The 19,632-nt window shown below is 35.9% G+C and overlaps 2 protein-coding genes across 2 annotated transcripts; one reads left to right on the top strand and one right to left on the bottom strand.

Moving 5' to 3' along the window:
• Positions 1 to 301: 301 nt before the first annotated feature.
• On the bottom strand, positions 302 to 2,480 carry LOC121467386. Its single transcript, XM_041708812.1, has 4 exons — positions 2,409 to 2,480; positions 1,417 to 1,798; positions 765 to 1,190; positions 302 to 695 (listed from the first exon to the last, which is right to left on the bottom strand). Exons 1-4 carry the CDS (start codon positions 2,478 to 2,480, stop codon positions 412 to 414), a joined length of 1,164 nt encoding a protein of 387 aa, XP_041564746.1. The 3' UTR covers positions 302 to 411.
• A 3,573-nt stretch (positions 2,481 to 6,053) lies between these two features.
• On the top strand, positions 6,054 to 19,356 carry LOC108149952 (uncharacterized protein YJR142W). The gene is made up of 4 exons (XM_041708756.1): positions 6,054 to 6,333; positions 17,548 to 17,681; positions 17,736 to 18,396; positions 18,465 to 19,356. Exons 1-4 carry the CDS (start codon positions 6,264 to 6,266, stop codon positions 18,644 to 18,646), a joined length of 1,047 nt encoding a protein of 348 aa, XP_041564690.1. The 5' UTR covers positions 6,054 to 6,263; the 3' UTR covers positions 18,647 to 19,356.
• The last annotated feature ends 276 nt before the right edge of the window (positions 19,357 to 19,632 follow it).

Here is a 19,632-nt window from a genome sequence, read left to right as displayed (position 1 = left end):
CGACTATCGTTCGATTCTCACTCGACCCCACCGTTTTGTTCTGGAGTATAGGGAGCGGTGAGTCGAAAAGTTATACCAGCTTCCTGAAGAGTTTCTCTCACTCTTGCACAGTCGAATTCTCCTCCATTGTCGCTCAGGAATTCTCGAATTGTATGCCCTTGTTACTTGGAGTGAGAAACCATGTTTCGCAGCACGTCCTTGACCTCTGATTTCTGCTTGACGATGTACCTGTATCGAAACCTGGTGAAATGATCCTTTAAAATTACCAGATACCTCTTTTTCTGGAAAGAATCCTCAAATGGGCCGCAAACATTGCCTGACATCAGTTCCCCTGGCTTCATCGCTGGTTTCCTCGTTCCAAATGGCAATCGATGCGCCTTTCCAAGGATGCAAGGCTCGCAAAAGCTACTCTCAAGCTTGACTTGAATGCATGTCTCTTTTGAGCATGTCCTTGATGTGGTTCTTGTCCTGATGTCCCCACCTCTCGTGATAGAGTTGGATAATTGAAGTTCCTGAAGTTGCGACGTTGACATCGACGTTTCGTTCTGGTAGTATGGGCTCGATCGCTGCTCTGTAGAGTGTTCCTCCAATTTCTCTGGCTCCAACGAGGACAATCTTGTCGTTTATTTTGAGGGTGCACTTGGTTGCTGACGACTCAAAACGACTACTTGGATTATTGTCTTGGGCAGCCAAAACTGAAATCAGGTTCTTCGTTATATTGGGAACAAACCATACATTTTTCAAAGAAAGAAAAAGAATTTTACCATTGACAATTGTTTTGACTTTGATTGTGCCCTGGCCCAAAGCTGGCAAGGTTTCATTTCCATCTGCTCTGATCCAACTCGGATTCTCAAACTTCTCAAAATGCTCGAAATACTTCACAGTCTTCACAACGTGTTTTGTTGCACCGTTGTCTATCCACCAGTCGACCTCTGAGTTTGCCTCTGATGCAAACACGCTATTGTGGACTGAGACAAGAGTCAACGTTGGTTCTGCACAATTTCCTTGTTCAGCATTCTGGTAGCTCGGCTTCGGATGTCCATCCTTTTTCCATTTTTGCAGTTCCTGATCCAGTGTCCCTTTTTCTTGCAATTGTGAATGGTATAGAATCTCCGACCAGATGCTCCTGAATCCTGACGATGCTCCTTTTGTGCTGTGGTAGAAAAAGCCTCCTGGCTTTCCTTTTTTCTCTCAAACATGACAATTTGATTAGTTAATTCGTCGAAAGTCTTTTCTTCTTCTTTTATCAAGAGCATCCAACTTTGACGGAACGTTTCTAAGGTTTTTGGAAAAAATGTAGCGTTTTACAAACAAGTTTTATATCTGGCAGCTCGGTTTCATTTTTAGCCTTCAAAGCTTGATTTAAATCGTTCCATAGACTACGCAATTTTGCTATGTGGGTTGATACATCGTTACCTGGATTCCAAGAGAAAGCGAAAAACTCGTTGCATATCCTGAATACCTTGTCCATCGGTGTTGCTTCAAACTGATTTTTCAGGGCTTCCCACGTATCGTGTGCTGTCTCCTTGTCCATGATCTTCTGGTACGCCGAGTCCGTGACCGCAGTGGTAATCATGGATTTTGCATAGCTGTTGGCCTTACGAAAAAAGTCGCTCTTCTCCTTGTGCTTCTTTTCATCTTCGGTTGAGGCACCTTCTGGCAATGGATACGGTTTGACGATCTTTCCGTCCAACGCGTCGAGAGCACCGTCGTGATAATCTATCAGGTCCCTAATTTTTCCTTTCCAAATCGGCCAATCGGTCGCACCGCAATTTTGTTCATTGATTGGAGTTGACGACTAAACGGAATAAAAAACGAGACTAAAATGTATACGAAATATTTGTTACCATTTAAAGGTAACAACTGAAAACCTTTAAACGTTAAAATTAGCGGGATAAACACAATATAATAAAAAAAACAATTTAACATTAAAAAGGCAGTGTGGCCGTGAACTTATTACCAAAAAAACCTTAAGGAGTATCCATATATTTGTCTCTGTCTCTGAGCTTCAATGAATTCGTCAATGAATGAGGCCAACAATGTAGTGTCATACCCGTATAACAAAATATTATTAATTATCGGTATTTTTTCTAAACGATTCAGGCAAATGTCTTCCACTCGCAATTATTCATGTCATTTAGTTAAAATGGGCATTTAGCCTCATGGTGATAACTGTTAAAATATAGGTTTTATAAGTTAATACCCTAAAAATAGAACAAAATAAAAACTAAATAAATAAAACTTATTGCCCACTTGCAATATAATTGTCCAAAAAAACCAAACAATTTCCTGAACTGTTTACCAGCATCCGCATTCGACGACAGAAAACTGCAATAGTGCTGAGCTTTCCCCCACCTGCGTTTCCAACACCACACAAGTTCGAGTGCGCTAAACTGTGGCCAAAAAACCCAGCCGCCAGCTTCCGTCGCTGTCGCGGCCACCGCCGCTGCCACGATCGACAATGCTTCTATAGGTTTCATTCTTTGTACGATCTATTATTAAAATCAGTCTAAATTTAAAGGTCAAATAAAAACTATCTTTAAAATTTAAAATTCGAAAAAATTTATTTTTTGCAAAAAATTAAATTATATGTTTTGATGTGCCAATGGAATCAGGCATAAGGCTTCTGTGACTGAAGGATTAGTTACACTTGTGTTGCTTCATTGCGTCATTGCGTATGTAGCCAGACGCAGTTTTTTTACATAGGTTTTGTATATGCAGATGAAGATCCACCACCCACAGTCCATCAAAAGTCACAGTGGCGTTTGCAGAATTTTTTGAGGGTCATGATGGCTATCTTTGTTTCTGTGAACCAGAGGCTTTGTCGCAAGAGATATGGGAGCTTGGGAGGTTAACGCATCCCCTAAAATTGGAATACAGAGTAGATAAAGGTCATTATATTAAAGTTCAAAAAACATTGAACCACTAATTCTTAGCATTAAAATTAAAAAGAAGCAGGAAAAACATATTATAAAACAGTTTGATAGAGTTTAAGACAGTTTCGCTCTGTGGGACTGGGCTATAAACGACTGAATCTCAATTGAGGGAACAATTTGGGTATTTCTGAAACGTCTGAATCTCTGAATTTCTAAAAATTCAGCAGAAATATACTGAAATTCAGTCAGCTGTTCGTCAGCTGCTTTTATTTGCCTTTCCCAAATTTTTTTTGTAGCGTTTTACAAACAAGTATTAAATCTGGCAGCTCAGTTTGATATAAATCGTTCCATAGACTACGCAATTTTGCTATGTGGGTTGTTACATCGTTACCTGGATTCCAAGAGAAAGCGGAAAACTCGTTGCACATCCTGAATACCTTGTCCTTCGCTGTTGCTTCAAACTGATTTTTCAGGGTTTCCCACGTATCATGTGCTGTCTCCTTGTCCATGACCTTCTGGTACGCCGAGTCCGTGACCGCAGTGGTAATCATGGATTTTGCATAGCTGTTGGCCTTACGAAAAAAGTCGCTCTTCTCCTTGTACTTATTTTCATCTTCTGTTGAGGCACCTTCTGGCAATGGATCCGGGTTGACGATCTTTCCGTCCAACGCGTCGAGAGCACCGTCGTGATATTCTATCAGGTCCCTAACTTTTCTTTTCCTAATCGGCTCGCACCTGAGAGTTTCGTGACGTGCTTCGCCAAATCCATTGTAATCGATCAAAATTTACTTTTTTCTTTTACTTTAAACTGAACAAAACGTTCCTGGGCCCATAACCTATTATAACTTTTACTTCTTTAGTTATTTAGGCCAGTAAATAAACGATATTTCTTGAAAATTAAACTCATGTTTAATTACTCTCTTCAACATCAGTTTAGGTTATATTCGGCCAGTATGTCCGCAGGAAAGGTGAAATATACCACATTTGATATATCTTTTTGAATTTGAAACAATTATCTTCAACACTTGCCAGTGTAGTGTTTTTTAGCGGTTTTTCTGTGCAAGCCGTAACAGGAATTTCTAGACATGCTCTTGTCTTTAGTAAGTTATTTGCAAAATAATTTGTATTTTCGAAAAAAATCAAAAATTAATTCATCCTTGCGTAGAACAACAAGCTGTTGTAGTGGTGGCACTAATGGGGTTATGACATGGCCTCTTTCATTCCTCATTTATTTTTTTAATTAATCGATTTTACGTAAGTGCGAGCAGGAGAAACGTATGACGATTCCAATAAGCAACGAATGGAGAAAATTGACAGAACCCGAGACCCGATAGTAATATACTAGACGGAATTTGGGCAACAAAAATAGCATTCGATAAAATACCACCGGGGCCGAGAAATCAATGAGCATTTTATTTAATAAGTACAATTTTGTTCATTGATTGGAGTTGACGACTAAACGGAATAAAAAACGAGGCTTAAATGTATACGAAATATTTGTTACCATTTAAAGGTAACAACTGAAAACCTTTAAACGTTAAAATTAGCGGGATAAACACAATATAATAAACAAAACAATTTAACATTAAAAAGGCAGTGTGACCGTGAACTTATTACCAAAAAACCTTAAGGAGTATCCATATATTTGTCTCTGTCTCTGAGCTTCAATGAATTCGTCAATGAATGAGGCGAACAATGTAGTGTCACACCCGTATAACAAAATATTATTAATTATCGGTATTTTTTCTAAACGATTCAGGCAAATGTCTTCCACTCGCAATTCTTCATGGCATTTAGTTAAAATGGGCATTTAGCCTCATGGTGATAACTGTTAAAATATAGGTTTTATAAGTTAATACCCTAAAAATAAAACAAAATAAATAAAACTTATTGCCCACTTACAACATAATTGTCCAAAAAAACCAAACAATTTCCTGAACTGTTTACCAGCATCCGCATTCGACGACAGAAAACTGCAATAGTGCAGAGCTTTCCCCCACCTGCGTTTCCAACACCACACAAGTTCGAGTGCGCTAAACCGTGGCCAAAAAACCCTGCCACCAGCTTCCGTCGCTGTCGCGGCCACCGCCGCTGCCACGATCGACAATGCTTCTATAGGTTTCATTCTTTATACGATCTATTATTAAAATCAGTCTAAATTTAAAGTTCAAATAAAAACTATCTTTAAAATTTAAAATTCGAAAAAATTTATTTTTTGCAAAAAATTAAATTATATGTTTTAATGTGCCAATGGAATCAGGCAAAAGGCTTCTGTGACTGAAGGATTAGTTACACTTGTGTTGCTTCATTGCGTCATTGCGTATGTAGCCAGACGCAGTTTTTTTACATAGGTTTTGTATATGCAGATGAAGATCCACCACCCACAGTCCATCAAAAGTCACAGTGGCGTTTGCAGAATTTTTTGAGGGTCATGATGGCTATCTTTGTTTCTGTGAACCAGAGGCTTTGTCGCAAGAGATATGGCAGCTTGGGAGGTTAACGCATCCCCTAAAATTGGAATACAGAGTAGATAAAGGTCATTATATTAAAGTTCAAAAAACATTGAACCACTAATTCTTAGCATTAAAATTAAAAAGAAGCAGGAAAAATATATTATAAAACAGTTTGATGGAGTTAAAGACTGTAGGAACACCAGTCCACCAACCATACAAAATCCGAACAGTTTCGCTCTGTGGGACTGGGCTATAAACGACTGAATCTCAATTGGGGGAACAATTTGGGTATTTCTGAAACGTCTGAATCTCTGAATTTCTAAAAATTCAGCAGAAATATACTGAAATTCAGTCAGCTGTTCGTCAGCTGCTTTAATTTGCCTTTCCCAAATTTTTGCATTAGCTTGTGCGAAAGTGCTGAAAAAATTAGAGAATATCATATATATGGTAATTACTTCCAACTCAGTTTTAACAGAAACGAGCAACAATATTTAAAGGAGCCTCTTGGCTTCTGAGGTGCTGAAACTTTTGATGGTTGAAATTGTAGGGCACAGCTGGCTGAAGTTCAGCAATTCAGAGGTACGATAAGCTCATTAGCTTAGTAGTTGGAAAAAATTTGGTACGGGAAGTTCTGGCCAAATGTGAATTGGCTATTATGGACCAAGGTATGGTGCGAACAGGAAAAAAAAAGTGTTGAAAAACTCTTGCGACCGTTGGTATTCATCTTCTTTTTTCAGTCTGTGTTTTAATTATCTGCTGATTGGTTAGCGATGTCTGATTAAAAATATAAAAGTATACAAAAAGTGGGCTGTACTGTGTGTGCATTCTTGCAGTGGCAGCCGAGGAATAAACGGAAAATTTTCTTGGGATAGCGAAGCGGAAAAAAATATCCCATCATTACTTGGCATTTGGCTTTCAATCAAAGATTGGTTTAATGTCTTCAACCGAAGTAACGTCGAGGCTGCTAATCCTAGCGCAAAAGGTTAACAACTTTTACTTGACAGGTAATCAATAGTCACTGCAATGGCTTGAAAAGCTCTTAGCCGTATGTGTTTCACCGCAAAATTAAGATTTTCACCTGGAACTGCCACGAAAGACAAAATTTTGAACATGATGTTTATCGATGGTTATTTAGTGCGTGTGTCTTATTGTGCGAGTAATTTTTTTGATCTTCAGCGGCACATCCTGACTTTTATTATTTTGGTAACAGTCCAATCGTGCATAGAACATAAATTTTCCTTTTCACAAAAACTTAATTTTTTAAATGAGAAGAAGATAATGATTGCAAAATAGCTCAGCTGCAACTGTTTTGTGCAAAATCTAAGACACCATAAAATAAAAAAATAATCATAAGAAACAAGACTACGCCAGGAGCCAATAAGACTTTCACCGTATTACATCTTATTCGGTTAAGCTTGTCTAGCAACATCAAAAAAATTAGCAAACAAACCCAAACCAATCTCTTATGCAAGATCACTTTAACACCCTTGCAGAGGGTGGTATGATTTCTGTCAGAAATTTGCAACGCAGTTTCCGACCCTATAAAGTAATAATATCGAACCAAAACACCTGTTAAAAACTATATATTTTATTCGATTTGATATCAGAAAAATAAAGTAAAAATCGATGTTATAATTATACCCTTGTAGTGGTTATTATAATTTCAGTCAGAAGTTTGCAACGCAGTGAAGGAGACGTTTCCGATCCTATAAAGTATATATATACTTGATCAGCATCACTAGTAGAATCGATCTAGTCGTCTGTCCGTCCGTTTCTGCTATCTGCATGAAATTTTCCCAAAAGTTGTCTTTCTATTGCAGGTAGTATATTAGTCGGATCGAGCCGGATCGGACGACTATAGCATATAGCTCCCATAGGAACAATCGGATATAGTAATGGTTAAATATTTCAGAATTACGGTTTAAATTTCATCAAATTTGGACGAGGTCCTATAGGAACAATCGGAAAAATAATTAAAAAAATTATAACTTTGCTGTTTTTTAAAATTTTTGTTTTCTTCTTCGACATATTTAAATTTCATCAAAATCTGACGACTATATCATATAGCTCCCATAGAAATAATAAAAATATATTAAGTAACTATCTAATAATTGAGCTGCAAATCATCATATTTTCAATGTTTTTAAACAAATAATGAACTAAATCATAACTTTAAGGTTTTCAAAAATTTTTATTTCTTGCAATAGCTGCAAGGGTATATGAACATTATATTATTATATTACATTACTATATCTTGACGAAAATTAAAAAGTATTGAAAAGCAGCGAAGCTATAATTCTGTTCATCAAATTTGTTCGAATGTGTGCAATATGATATAGTCGTCCGAGCCGGCTTGTTTCGAATTTTATATTACACGAGTAGAAAGACAACTTTTGGGAAAGTTTTATGCAGATAGCTTTAAAAATGAAGGTCTAGTTTGCGTAGGCAGCGTTAACTGCTCTGAACTGAGAATAGTTGCCGTTTTTGTTGCTTAAGCGGGTATTCTGGTCTAGGCATTTTTTCGTACAGGATAAAAAACAAATCAAAATCATTTTTAATATACATTTTTTTATCTTAATTATTGACATTGTGAGAACATAAAAAAATAGACAAAATTCGTTGAGATACAGTCCGGTGGAGTAGTGCGTCCTGGGTGACATGAATTCGAAAATAAATCTAACAAATTCTTCATTAGACGCTTTCGGGTTGACCATTTAACAAGAAAGAAAGCAAACTTCGGCAAGCCGAAGTTCATATACCCTTGCAGCTATTGCATGAATTAAATACTTTTGAAAACATTTAAATTATGATTTACTTGAGTATATGCTGAAAAACATTGAAACTATGATGATTTGCAGCTCAATTATTAGATAGTTATTTTATATATTTTTATGCTATGCTATATGCTATAGACGTCCGATTTTGATAAAATTTAAAACATAATTCTGAAATAATTAAACATTGCTATATGTCGAAGAACTAAACAAAAAATTAAAAAACAGAAAAGTTATAATTTTTTTTCATTTATTTTTCCGATTGTTCCTATGGGAGCTATATGCTATAGTCGTCCGATTTTGATGAAATTTAAAACATAATTCTGAAATATTTAACCATTACTATATCTCGAAGAACGAAACAAAAAATTAAAAAACAGCAAAGTTATAATTTTTTTTCATTTATTTTTCCGATTGTTCCTATGGGAGCTATATGCTATAGTCGACCGATTTTGATGAAATTTAAACCGTAAATCGGAAATATTTAACCATTACTATATGTCGAAGAACTAAACAAAAAATTAAAAAACAGCAAAGTTATAATTTTTTTTCATTTATTTTTCCGATTGTTCCTATGGGAGCTATAAGCTATAGTCGTCCGATCCGGCTCGTTCCGACTTATATACTACCTGCAACTTTTGGGAAAGTTTCATGCAGATAGCTTTAAAACTGAGAGACTAGTTTGCATATAAACGGACGGACAGACGGACGGACAGGCGGACGGACAGACGGACGGACAGACGGACATGGCTAGATCGACTCTACTAGTGATGCTGATCAAGAATATATATACTTTATAGGGTCGGAAACGTCTCCTTCACTGCGTTGCAAACTTCTGACTGAAATTATAATACCCTCTGCAAGGGTATAAAAACAAATATCAACAACAAAATGGCGTCGACTTGAAAACAAGAAATCAAAAGCAGATGCGATTGAGAGTTGTATAAACAAGATCTATAAAAAATTTTAAAGGAATAAAACTTGTAATATCATGTCAGCCACCTCAAAAAAATTTGTTTCGAAAAACGCGTTTAATGTTTAGGAAACCATTATAATGGCTCAGACGCCACGCCACGCCGTGTCTTCGAAAATATATCGAATTTTAATAAATCCTTTTAGGATCATATTTATAAAAGTCTAAACATTCAAAATATGCAAAAAAATTATATTTTTTAAAATTTGTAGACCAGAATAACTTAAGAAAAATAGTTTTTACGCCCATGTGCTGTGCTATACATTAAAAGTTTAGGAATCTCAAGATCTATATATTCAAAAATAAGAAATAAATCGTAACGGTCGTTTTAAAAAAAGTTTCAACAAAATTTTAAAAAAATATATACAAATTTTTGTTATAAAACGTATAACATTTACACCTAAGTCAGTGATAAGTATTTGACAATACCTTTTAAACAATATATAGCTTTAAAACGATTTGTCTGTAGCTTTACTAGCTATTTCTTGCTAATTTTCCGCTAAAATAGTTAGTTTTCAACAAATGATTTTTCTACTAACCTACCCAACACATCAAAAATGAATCGAGTATCCTAAAACAAGGCCATGAATACAAAAATAAATGTACTAATAACTTTTGAACGGAGCATCGGTCTTAGCAAGTTGGGGGTATTTTAAACAAAGTTGCAACTAAGCTAAATGAGAAAAGCATTTTACCAAACCAAATTTAAACAAATTTTAGTATGTAACTGTCACCTGAACCAAATCACTAACTTTTCGAAATACCTTTCGATCAGTGCACTACTTGTTACTCAGATTATCACAGCATAGTTTCAATTCTGTGACTATACATATATATTAATCTGTCTTCTATGTACACGCTCCTGGTGTGCACCGTCGTTACATGACTGCCGCCCATAATAATTCTTCTTCCGTTTCTATGCAAACTAGTCTAAGTTTTAAAGCTAAGGTCCTATTTTCTGTAACTTTTTAGGCTTTTTGGTTTCACAACAACATACAAAAAATATGTTTGGGCCGGTTTTGAGAATTTGAAAGTTTTACGGAAGTTGCAGTGGATTAAAAAGTTACCTTTGGTCCCTTTTTTGGAAAAAAAAACACTTATTTTTTATTTATTAACTTTTGTTTGGTAGGAGATATATTTATGATTTCTTCAGAAATTACTGTTTAAATATATTTTCTTGGTATAAATAAACCTTTTTTTAATTAAAAAAAAATTTTCTTAAATTGCTTTTTTGAAAGTAGCTACTGGTTTCTTATTCGTAAAAAAGTGAGCATTGATTCATTTTAAAAATAATAAAAAAAAGTGACAACTTTAACAAAGATTTGAGAAGCACGTGATTTTTGGTGCGCGCACATCGATTTTTTATACAGAAGTTTTGGAAGTATGATGACGGAAGTATGATGACGACAGCACTCGGCAACAGTCGGCACCATTGCGGTCCGCCGTCTTCCTTCCGCGGCTTTTTCAACTTTTGTATGTGAAATCGCTGTTCCCACTGTTTGAGACTGGGTTATTTTTAAACCCCAGCCAGACTGACTCTCGGCACGTTCCGAGTGACACCTTGGCCCGGCCCGAGGTGAGATGATTGTTGGGGAAAGAGGATGGTGGTAGGTAAGTTTGTGAGCTGTCTTTTGTGTTTGTGACTGTCCGGGGTTGCTTATTTACGCTACGGTCTTTAAGTCATATGCAGTTGCTAAATTCTTCGGAGTTTTACGGTTTCACAGAATCCGTGCGTGTAAGCAGGGCTTTCGCTAACAACAACCTGCAACCCGATCGTTGCCTTCAGCTCGGCGTCATCAAAGCCATCCCACTAGCTCTTTGGCCGAATTGGAGGGACAGGACGATCCCGAGCCTAAAGATAGTTCTCACTGAACTTATTACTAGCATGGAAGAGAGCTCAGCTAGAAAAAAGTACAGACAATAAGAGCACAACAGCCAGTCCGACGGATTACGCTAAAGTGGTAAGGCAATAGTGAATTTTGGACGAGTTTTCTAGAGTTCCGGGAGAAGATGGAGTCGGTTCCCAGGTTAATGTCGGAACTCTGCTTGGTTAATTGCTAAAAGCAGACAGTGGGGAACCTGAGAAGACTTTATTTGCGACTTGCAGAATTTTTTTTCTGCCCAGAGGAACGTGGATTATTTGGCAAACTAGGTCATACAGTATTTAACTCACAACAAGATGATCGTCCCAGTATTAATAGAGACCTATGAGGATGTAATTTCCTTACTAGAAATGGGGCGGAGGTAAACAGTCCCGGTTACCTGGAAAAAAGATAATCCGTTGTAGTGTTTGCAACACCCCGCAGCCATTTGGTAGAGCTGGTCGGCCTGTCATGATAGTATCGATATATCGAGTATTTGGGTTTAGAAACACTGTCGAGGTTTAAAATTCGATAGTTAGCGATAGTGGTATACGCATTACATCATTACATTTGCCTATTAAAAGCGTGTCTCGTGTGGGTGTTTATTGGTGCTGGCACGGTAAGTCTCTTAAGCAATGCCTGATCATGTATAACTACTCGTTATAATTTCGTTTCTCAAAAAGAGCTTTTGGTATCGAAAAAATATTGACTTGCAATATGTAACCAGTCCAAAGATATAGTGGTCACCGCATAATAAAAACATTGTTTTTTTTTTAATTTCGATACCATTGACACAATCGAATATTTGTTTTAAAATATGATTGTGCATACAGCTTGCAGTCCCAATTTTTTCTCTTCAAAATCAAACCGTAGAGGTAGACTACCGATAGTTTCTCAGGTCTACTATTTGGCAAAAAAGGAGTTGGAGGGATTTAAATGGGCTGTCCGTCCTCCGGTTAATAGCGTGGCCGCTATTCGTGAAGAAGCAACAGCTAAAGCAATTTTTTTGTCTTGTCTAATTTTTGACAATATCAAATTTAGAAGAAACGTTTTCCCTGTGCCACCAGCAACATCCAAGATATACATTGCAACGTTTTCGGCTCTAACGCTTTCTAAGATCGTTCTAAAACAGTCATTTTGTTCTGTAGTAAGAGAATTTTCAACATTGCTTACTTGAACTTCATTAATTTCGTAATTCATTTCTCTTACGTAATCTGTGTTTTCCAAAACCTTTCGATTTATGTTTACCCCGGGTAAACCATAACTTGATAAACAATTTCCACCTATGGACAATGTTAGATCTTCAAGGCAAATTAAACATTTATTGAAAACTCTCCATCAGTCCGGGATATATATCGCCAACTTTTCTCCTTTGTATTCTGTACAACATATCTTTTGAAAGACTTTCCTTGTCCTTATTCCAAAGGCTCATGGCATCAACTGGCAATGAGTTAACATTATTGGAAAAAGGTCGCGCAATTTATTTGGAGTGCATATCGTCTTCAAGTATGTCTTAGGCTTTGCAAGCCAAATGGAACGTATCATACAAAAAACCATTAACAGTTTTAAAAAATGAGAATGACGTTGGACCTGACGTATTCCGTAGACGGAATCATTTGATAATAGATCGACTTTTTGATTAGTTTTTTTCGTTAGAAGATAGCTAGAGCTTTGGTGAAAGTATCAAATGAATCGTTCAAGTTTAAGGAAAAACTTTCTGAAGGAATTTTTGATATTCAGTTTAGAAGTGTCATTTTTCGAAAAATTGTTGGCTAAATTGTAATTTTGGAACGTGTTTCAAAAATAGTAAAAAGCCTTAAGCCTAAGCGGTCAAATATTTAAACATTTATAATGTCTTAAACTATAGCTGCCATAGGAACTATCGAATAATTAAGCTGAAAATAATCATAGCTTTAATGTTTTGCATACACGCAAGTAAATCATAATTTTAACGTTTTGAAGAGTATTAAGTTTTTGAAATAGCTGCAAGCTGCTCCCTTTCTTGTTTTTATTTATTTTTCCGATTGTTCCTATGGGAGCTATATGCTATAGTCGTCCAATCCGGCTCGATCCGACTTATATACTACCTGCAATAGAAACACAACTTTTGGGAAAGTTTTATGCAGATAGCTTTAAAACTGAGAGACTAATTTGCGTAGAAATGTTAGAGGATGTGTGAAGGAATTTTTGATATTCAGTTTAGAAGTGTCATTTTTCGAAAAATTGTTGGCTAAATTGTAATTTTGGAACGTGTTTCAAAAATAGTAAAAAGCCTTAAGCCTAAGCGGTCAAATATTTAAACATTTATAATGTCTTAAACTATAGCTGCCATAGGAACTATCGAATAATTAAGCTGAAAATAATCATAGCTTTAATGTTTTGCATACACGCAAGTAAATCATAATTTTAACGTTTTCAAGAGTATTAAGTTTTTGAAATAGCTGCAAGCTGCTCCCTTTCTTGTTTTTATTTATTTTTCCGATTGTTCCTATGGGAGCTATATGCTATAGTCGTCCAATCCGGTTCGATCCGACTTATATACTACCTGCAATAGAAATACAACTTTTGGGGAAAGTTTTATGCAGATAGCTTTAAAACTGAGAGACTAGTTTGCGTAGAAATGGACGGACACACGGACATGGCTAGATCGACTCTCCTAGTGATGCTGATCAAGAATATATATACATATAGGGTCGAAGATGTCTCCTTCACTGCGTTGCAAACTTCTGACTGAAATTATAATACCCTCTGTATAAAAAGACGAGCTTCTGCTGTTTGTTGTAGTTTGTTGGTTTGTATTGTCGTTTGTTGTTATTTTTGTGGTATGTTTTGTGTTTATATTCTTTTCTTTAAATAATAGCTTATTTCCTTAGGAGTTACAAATTTCACGATTGCGTTCTGTTCTGTCTCGCATCAATGAAAGCTATATGATATAGTTTTGCGATTTCAATAATATTAAAACCGAAACTCGGGAATATTAAACTATTTCTAAATCTTAAAGAACTAAACAAAAAATGTAAAAATAAAAAAAGTTATATTTTTTTCATTTTTTCCCAGGTTGTTCCAATGAAAGCTACAGGATAAAGTGGTACAATCCGGCCAATTCTTGTCCTATATATCTATAAAATTTGTCTATATTTTTGGTACAAGTTTCAAAGCGATAGAAGTATTTATGGCCGCGGCTCCCATACAAGACCGACCACTGTGCAATGCAGCGATAGCTGCGCTAAACTCAGAAAAGTTGCAGTTTTTTTTGGTTAAAAAAACTTTCGAAAAGATTATTGCAAAAAACTTGTTATTTACCAAAAGTTGCTGAATCTCAAGAGCTATTTACGTAAAAAGTTAAAGAACAATTTGCAAAAAAAAAATGCAACTTTAAAAAATTTAGCCGTGCAAAGTTTAGCTTTTTTTCGCGATTTCTCACTAAAATTATTAGTTTTTCAAAAAGTCACAGAACAAACTTTTTAAAAACGACATGACGAACACATGAAAAATTATTCCAGAGTTCTAAAATAATTCCTTAACTGACAAACACCCAAAAATTTCTACCAAATAATAGTATTTTAAACAAAATTTTAACTGCGCTTTTAATTTTTTTTGGTATGCCATTTTCACCGCCCTTTCTCCTAAACCAATTAATTATCCTAAAGTTTTGCTATGCAATCCCTATCATACCTTTTTGATTGGTGTATTACTCGTTACGATCGGACCCATCACTGCATAAATTCTGCGGCTACATATAGTAGTATCCTATGCACACGCTCTTGTAGCGCATCGTCACTACATGTACTGCCGTCAATAGTAATAATGGTTACAGGCCCATTTCTATCCTAATTTTTTTAGCTAAGGTATTTGAAAATTGAATGTCATTGAAAATTAAAAATTTACTTGAAAGTAGTTGTTTAATATCAGATAAGTGTAAGTATTCTAAGTACAAAACTAAAAAACTTGTTTAACTCAGTTAGAACTACAATTCGGCTCTTTGAATCCTATCTTAATGAAAGTTTTGAGTTTTATCCTGCTTACTCGTGGAGTTCCTCAGGGATCTGTCCTGGGCCATTGTTTTCCATGTATGTTAACGATTTGCAAAGTCTATGTATTGAATATTCATTTATTATACCCTTGCACGGGTATTATAATTTCAGTCAGAAGTTTGCAACGCAGTGAAGGAGACATTTCCGACCCTATAAAGTATATATATTCTTGATCAGCAGCACTAGCAGAGTCGATCTAGCCATGTCCGTCTGTCCGTCTATCCGTCTGTCCGTCTGTCCGTCCGTTTCTACGCAAACTAGTCTCTCAGTTTTAAAGCTATCTGCATGAAACTTTCCCAAAAGTTGTCTTTCTATTGCAGGTAGTATATAAGTCGGAACGAGCCGAATCGGACGACTATAGCATATAGCTCCCATAGCAAAAATCGAAAAAAAATACAAAAAAATTATACCTTTGCCGTTTTTAAATTTTTCTATTAGTTTTTCGACATACAGTAATGGTTAACTATTTCAGAATTACATTTTAAATTTCATCAAAATCGGACGACTATATCATATAGCTCCCATAGGAACAATCGGAAATAAATACAACAAAATTATAAATTTGCTGTTTTTTAATTTTTTTTATTAGTTCTTCGACATATAGTAATGGTTAAATATTTCAGAATTACGGTTTAAATTTCATCAAAATCGGACGACTATACTATATAGCTCCCATAGAAATAATATAAATATATAAAATAACTATCTAATAATTGAGCTGCAAATCATGATAGCTTTAATGTTTTTAAACATATACGCAAGTAAATATTAATTTTAATGTTTTCAAAAATATTTAATTCTTGCTGCAAGGGTATATGAACTTCGGCTTGCCGAAGTTTGCTTCCTTTCTTGTTTTACTTTTATGACTCGGCAGAAGAAGAGCATGTGTGCAGCCGGTACGATCGCGATGGTAGTAGCAAGACACCATTGCCCAAGGATTTAAAGAGACGCAGGGAAGTACATAGGTAAAAAACTTGAGAAAGCTGTTTGAAATATAAACCAATCCTGCTTTAAAGAACAGAAAGAATGCTCACACAGATCCGACGAATTCATTCTTCTAGGACCGGGATAATATTCATGCGACGAGGGCAACAACGAAAATTTAGCAGAAAGCTATTCGAGAAGGATGCCGAGGCATGGGGTGCTGAGGAGAGGGCTCTTATTACCGACAAGGTACTGCTGCATTTATAAGCAGAGTATTCAAGAATCTCTTGGATGCCCTGGGCGTCCCACGCTAGTTTATAGCCTCGTATACGCCGCAGGAGAATCCTACGGTTTAAAGAATCCTACAATGTAACGTTGAACAAAAAAGCGGAAGAGATTACTGACCGTTCTTCTTGGTCATGGGCAATCACGTAATATCAAGTTGACGGGACGAACCTACATACTCTCGGAACTTGCCGAACGTTTACGTAGCGAACGAGATGGATAAAATCAGGTCGTTACAGTGCATACAAGTGTCTTAATAAAGCCTCTTCTTTTCTCGGACACAGCAAAAACAGTTTTAAAACCCGGTCTGTGCAACTAGCGTTTTCTTAAAAGTATTTAAAGGAGTTAATATTAAGAGATCGATTCGTTGGTTCTGTTTAGCCAAGCACTCGGACGGAAAACCTTAAGCGAATCAAAAAAAGTTTTCCGCTCAGAAATTTGTGTGCAACATTTGTTTTTGTTTTGTCAATGTCTCTAGTCTCTAAATCAGTGTTCTGCACACATCCTCTAACATGCTCGCACTTCTTTGTGTAAGTTATTTGCACGGCGAGTTTTTGCACATAATAGGGTAAGTTTCAACTTATTTTAACGGGACTATCGGCTGTCCGCCGCGGCTCCAACAAAAATAGTACTACTCCAAGATTCCGGTTGAATAAGTGGTTAAAATCCAAAAATTCTAAAAGATTATAAATGCTAGATATATTTCCCCTACAATGGCGTACGATCTTTAAAACATATCAAATATTAACAAAATGGCGTCGGTTAAACAAGAAGTTGTTTACTGAAAAAAATTCTGTCAAATAGACAATTTTTAACCAATCCGAATTTTAATATGTCATTGTAAGTAGGGTCCATTCAAGATAAATAAGTTTTAACTTGAAACCGATTGGTCAACTTGTAGTTGAGTTATGATGTCAGCAGTTTTCAAAAATGTCGTTTCGAGGTAAAAGCGTATGTGTATGCCTGTGGGCGGTCACTCTTCAGAACGCTACCATTCAAAAACTATTTTACATACTTTGCCGCTTCTAAATGATGTTTTTGACAAACTACCGAATAGTTAAAAAAAAAAAGATTTAAAAAAAAATTACATTGGGATAGCCCCTTAAACCCGTTTTTCTCGCCAACATTTTTATTTATTTAAGAGAGGTTCCTGTTATTTATAACAATACGTTACGTTTAAACAGTTTAAAAACAAATATAATGTAATTAATGAAACTTGATTTTCGACCGAAACCAAAAGAATATCCCCTTAAAGATTTTCATTACTTTTAAAACTCAAGTTTCTGTTACTTAAAATAATTGTTGAAAAGTTAGTTAAAAACTAAGTATACTGTAAATAATGAAACCCTTCCCGTTTAAATCATAGGTTTTCAAAAATGTGACATACGTCCATTTGTGGTTGAGGGTCAACAAGTTGGTCTTATCAAATCAGATGTTCTAAAGCATCTCGTGAAGTATCCTGAAGTATTTTGCATTCGTGATTGCGAGCAAACAAAACAGGTGAGTGGGATATATAGCAGTAATGCAAACACAAATAGACTTTTATAACCACAGGGATTGGTTGAGATGAACCCAGCATTCCGTGACTACAATGAACGCACTGAGCAAATGGAAAAAGTATTGCGCAACCTGCGTTCCGAGGGATTATTTCCCGCGTTACAGGGATGGAGGGATGAGTACTTTGAGGTGAAGTCCGAGCGCAATGCACTGCTAAAAATGGAAAGGGCAGCAACACCGCTTTTTGGTGTACGCAAGTACGGCGTTGACATCAACGGTTACGTGCGACATCCTACCCAAGGTTTATGCATTTGGCTGCAGCAGCGATCCAACACAAAAGAAACGTGGCCTGGAAAATGGGATAATATGGTCGGCGGTGGACTATCTGTAGGCTTTGGCATTAAGGAGACAGCCATTAAAGAAGCTGCTGAGGAGGCATCAATTCCATATCATATTGTAAAAAATTTGGTGTCTGCTGGATGTGTCTCTTTTTACTTTGAAAGCCGGCAAGGGCTTTTCCCTAATACAGAATATGTGTTTGACTTGGAGCTGCCGCTCGACTTTGTTCCCCAGAATTCTGACGGAGAAGTGCAGGCTTTCGAACTGCTTCCAGCCAAGGAGTGCGTGGAGCGGGTTTTCACCCCTGATTTCAAAACAACTTCAGCGCCGGTGGTAATTGATTTCCTTATCCGACATGGGCACATAACTGCAGATGATGGTAAAAACGAACCATTGGAACCACGGTTTAATACATTTATTAAATATTGTTTTTTGTTTTCTTTGCAGTGGTCGATTTTACGCAAATTGTTGAGCTCTTGCACGTGCCCTTACAGTCCCTTTACACGTACAAGGCGCGGTTGGAGCTGGCCCAAAAGCACCATCATAACTTGCCTGACGATGCCAAAAACTGCCACTGTGGAAGTCTAGAAAAAAAATCGGTGGAAAATGGGCATAAGAAAGCAGCTTAATCAAACAGATTTATTTTTGTGGGAATATTATTTGGAGTGGGGCTTAAAGCTAGTTTAGTTCTAAGTGTCAAACGAGACCCAATAGACTGGTTTCAAAGTGTATTTCCTAAATCTAAGCCAGAAGCAAATAACAGAAGTAACCATGTTATAAACAAATCAACAAAACAGCAACACAAACGAATTCCGATCAACATAAGCTAACATCGCTAGGGGCGGAACACTTGATGTTCAAAGCTTAAATTCAGCAGAAAAAAAATTATTGAACTGAAGACAATTTTCTTGTGGATTTGAATGTATTACTTATTTTCTGGTGTATCCATAAGTGCTTGACATAAGCTGCAAATTTTATGTCGAATATCAAATTATGTGCTGTTTCGTAAAAACAAATTGTATAAACAAATAATGTTCGCGTTAATCTTTAAATATTTATTATATTCTTATAATATTTGACGAAATTAATTATGAATGTACTCTTGTAATAGTCTTATGCTTTAAAACTTTATTTCTTTTGTGAAAATCACGGACAACATTATATAAATATTTACGTTAGTTAAAGTACAATACTATTCGATATTAAAATAACATTCACTACTAAATGTGTTTACCAAAGTGCTCAAACTTAAGAGAAATCGACATAATATATGATAAGTTTTTGTTGAATTTGTAAATTTTTTGTAATTTAATAAAAGAAACATGCATTATTTATTAAATGAATTTTTAAAATTCGGCCTGACGATAAAGTATGGGGATCTATTAAACAAATCAAAAATCATATTAGCCATTAAAAACAACAAGAAAGGAAGCAAACTTCGGCAAGCCGAAGTTCATATACCCTTGCAGCTATTTCAAAAACTATTTCAAAAAAAAAATACTCTTGAAAACGTTAAAATTATGATTTACTTGCGTGTATGCTTAAAAACATTGAAGCTATAATGATTTGCAGCTTAATTATTCGATAGTTGCTATGGCGGCTATACGATTGTTCC

The sequence above is a fragment of the Drosophila elegans genome, unplaced genomic scaffold (genome assembly GCF_018152505.1).
Source record: "Drosophila elegans isolate 14027-0461.03 unplaced genomic scaffold, ASM1815250v1 contig_397, whole genome shotgun sequence".
NCBI classification, from domain to species: domain Eukaryota; kingdom Metazoa; phylum Arthropoda; class Insecta; order Diptera; family Drosophilidae; genus Drosophila; species Drosophila elegans.
This window is presented reverse-complemented; position numbering and strand designations above follow the sequence as displayed.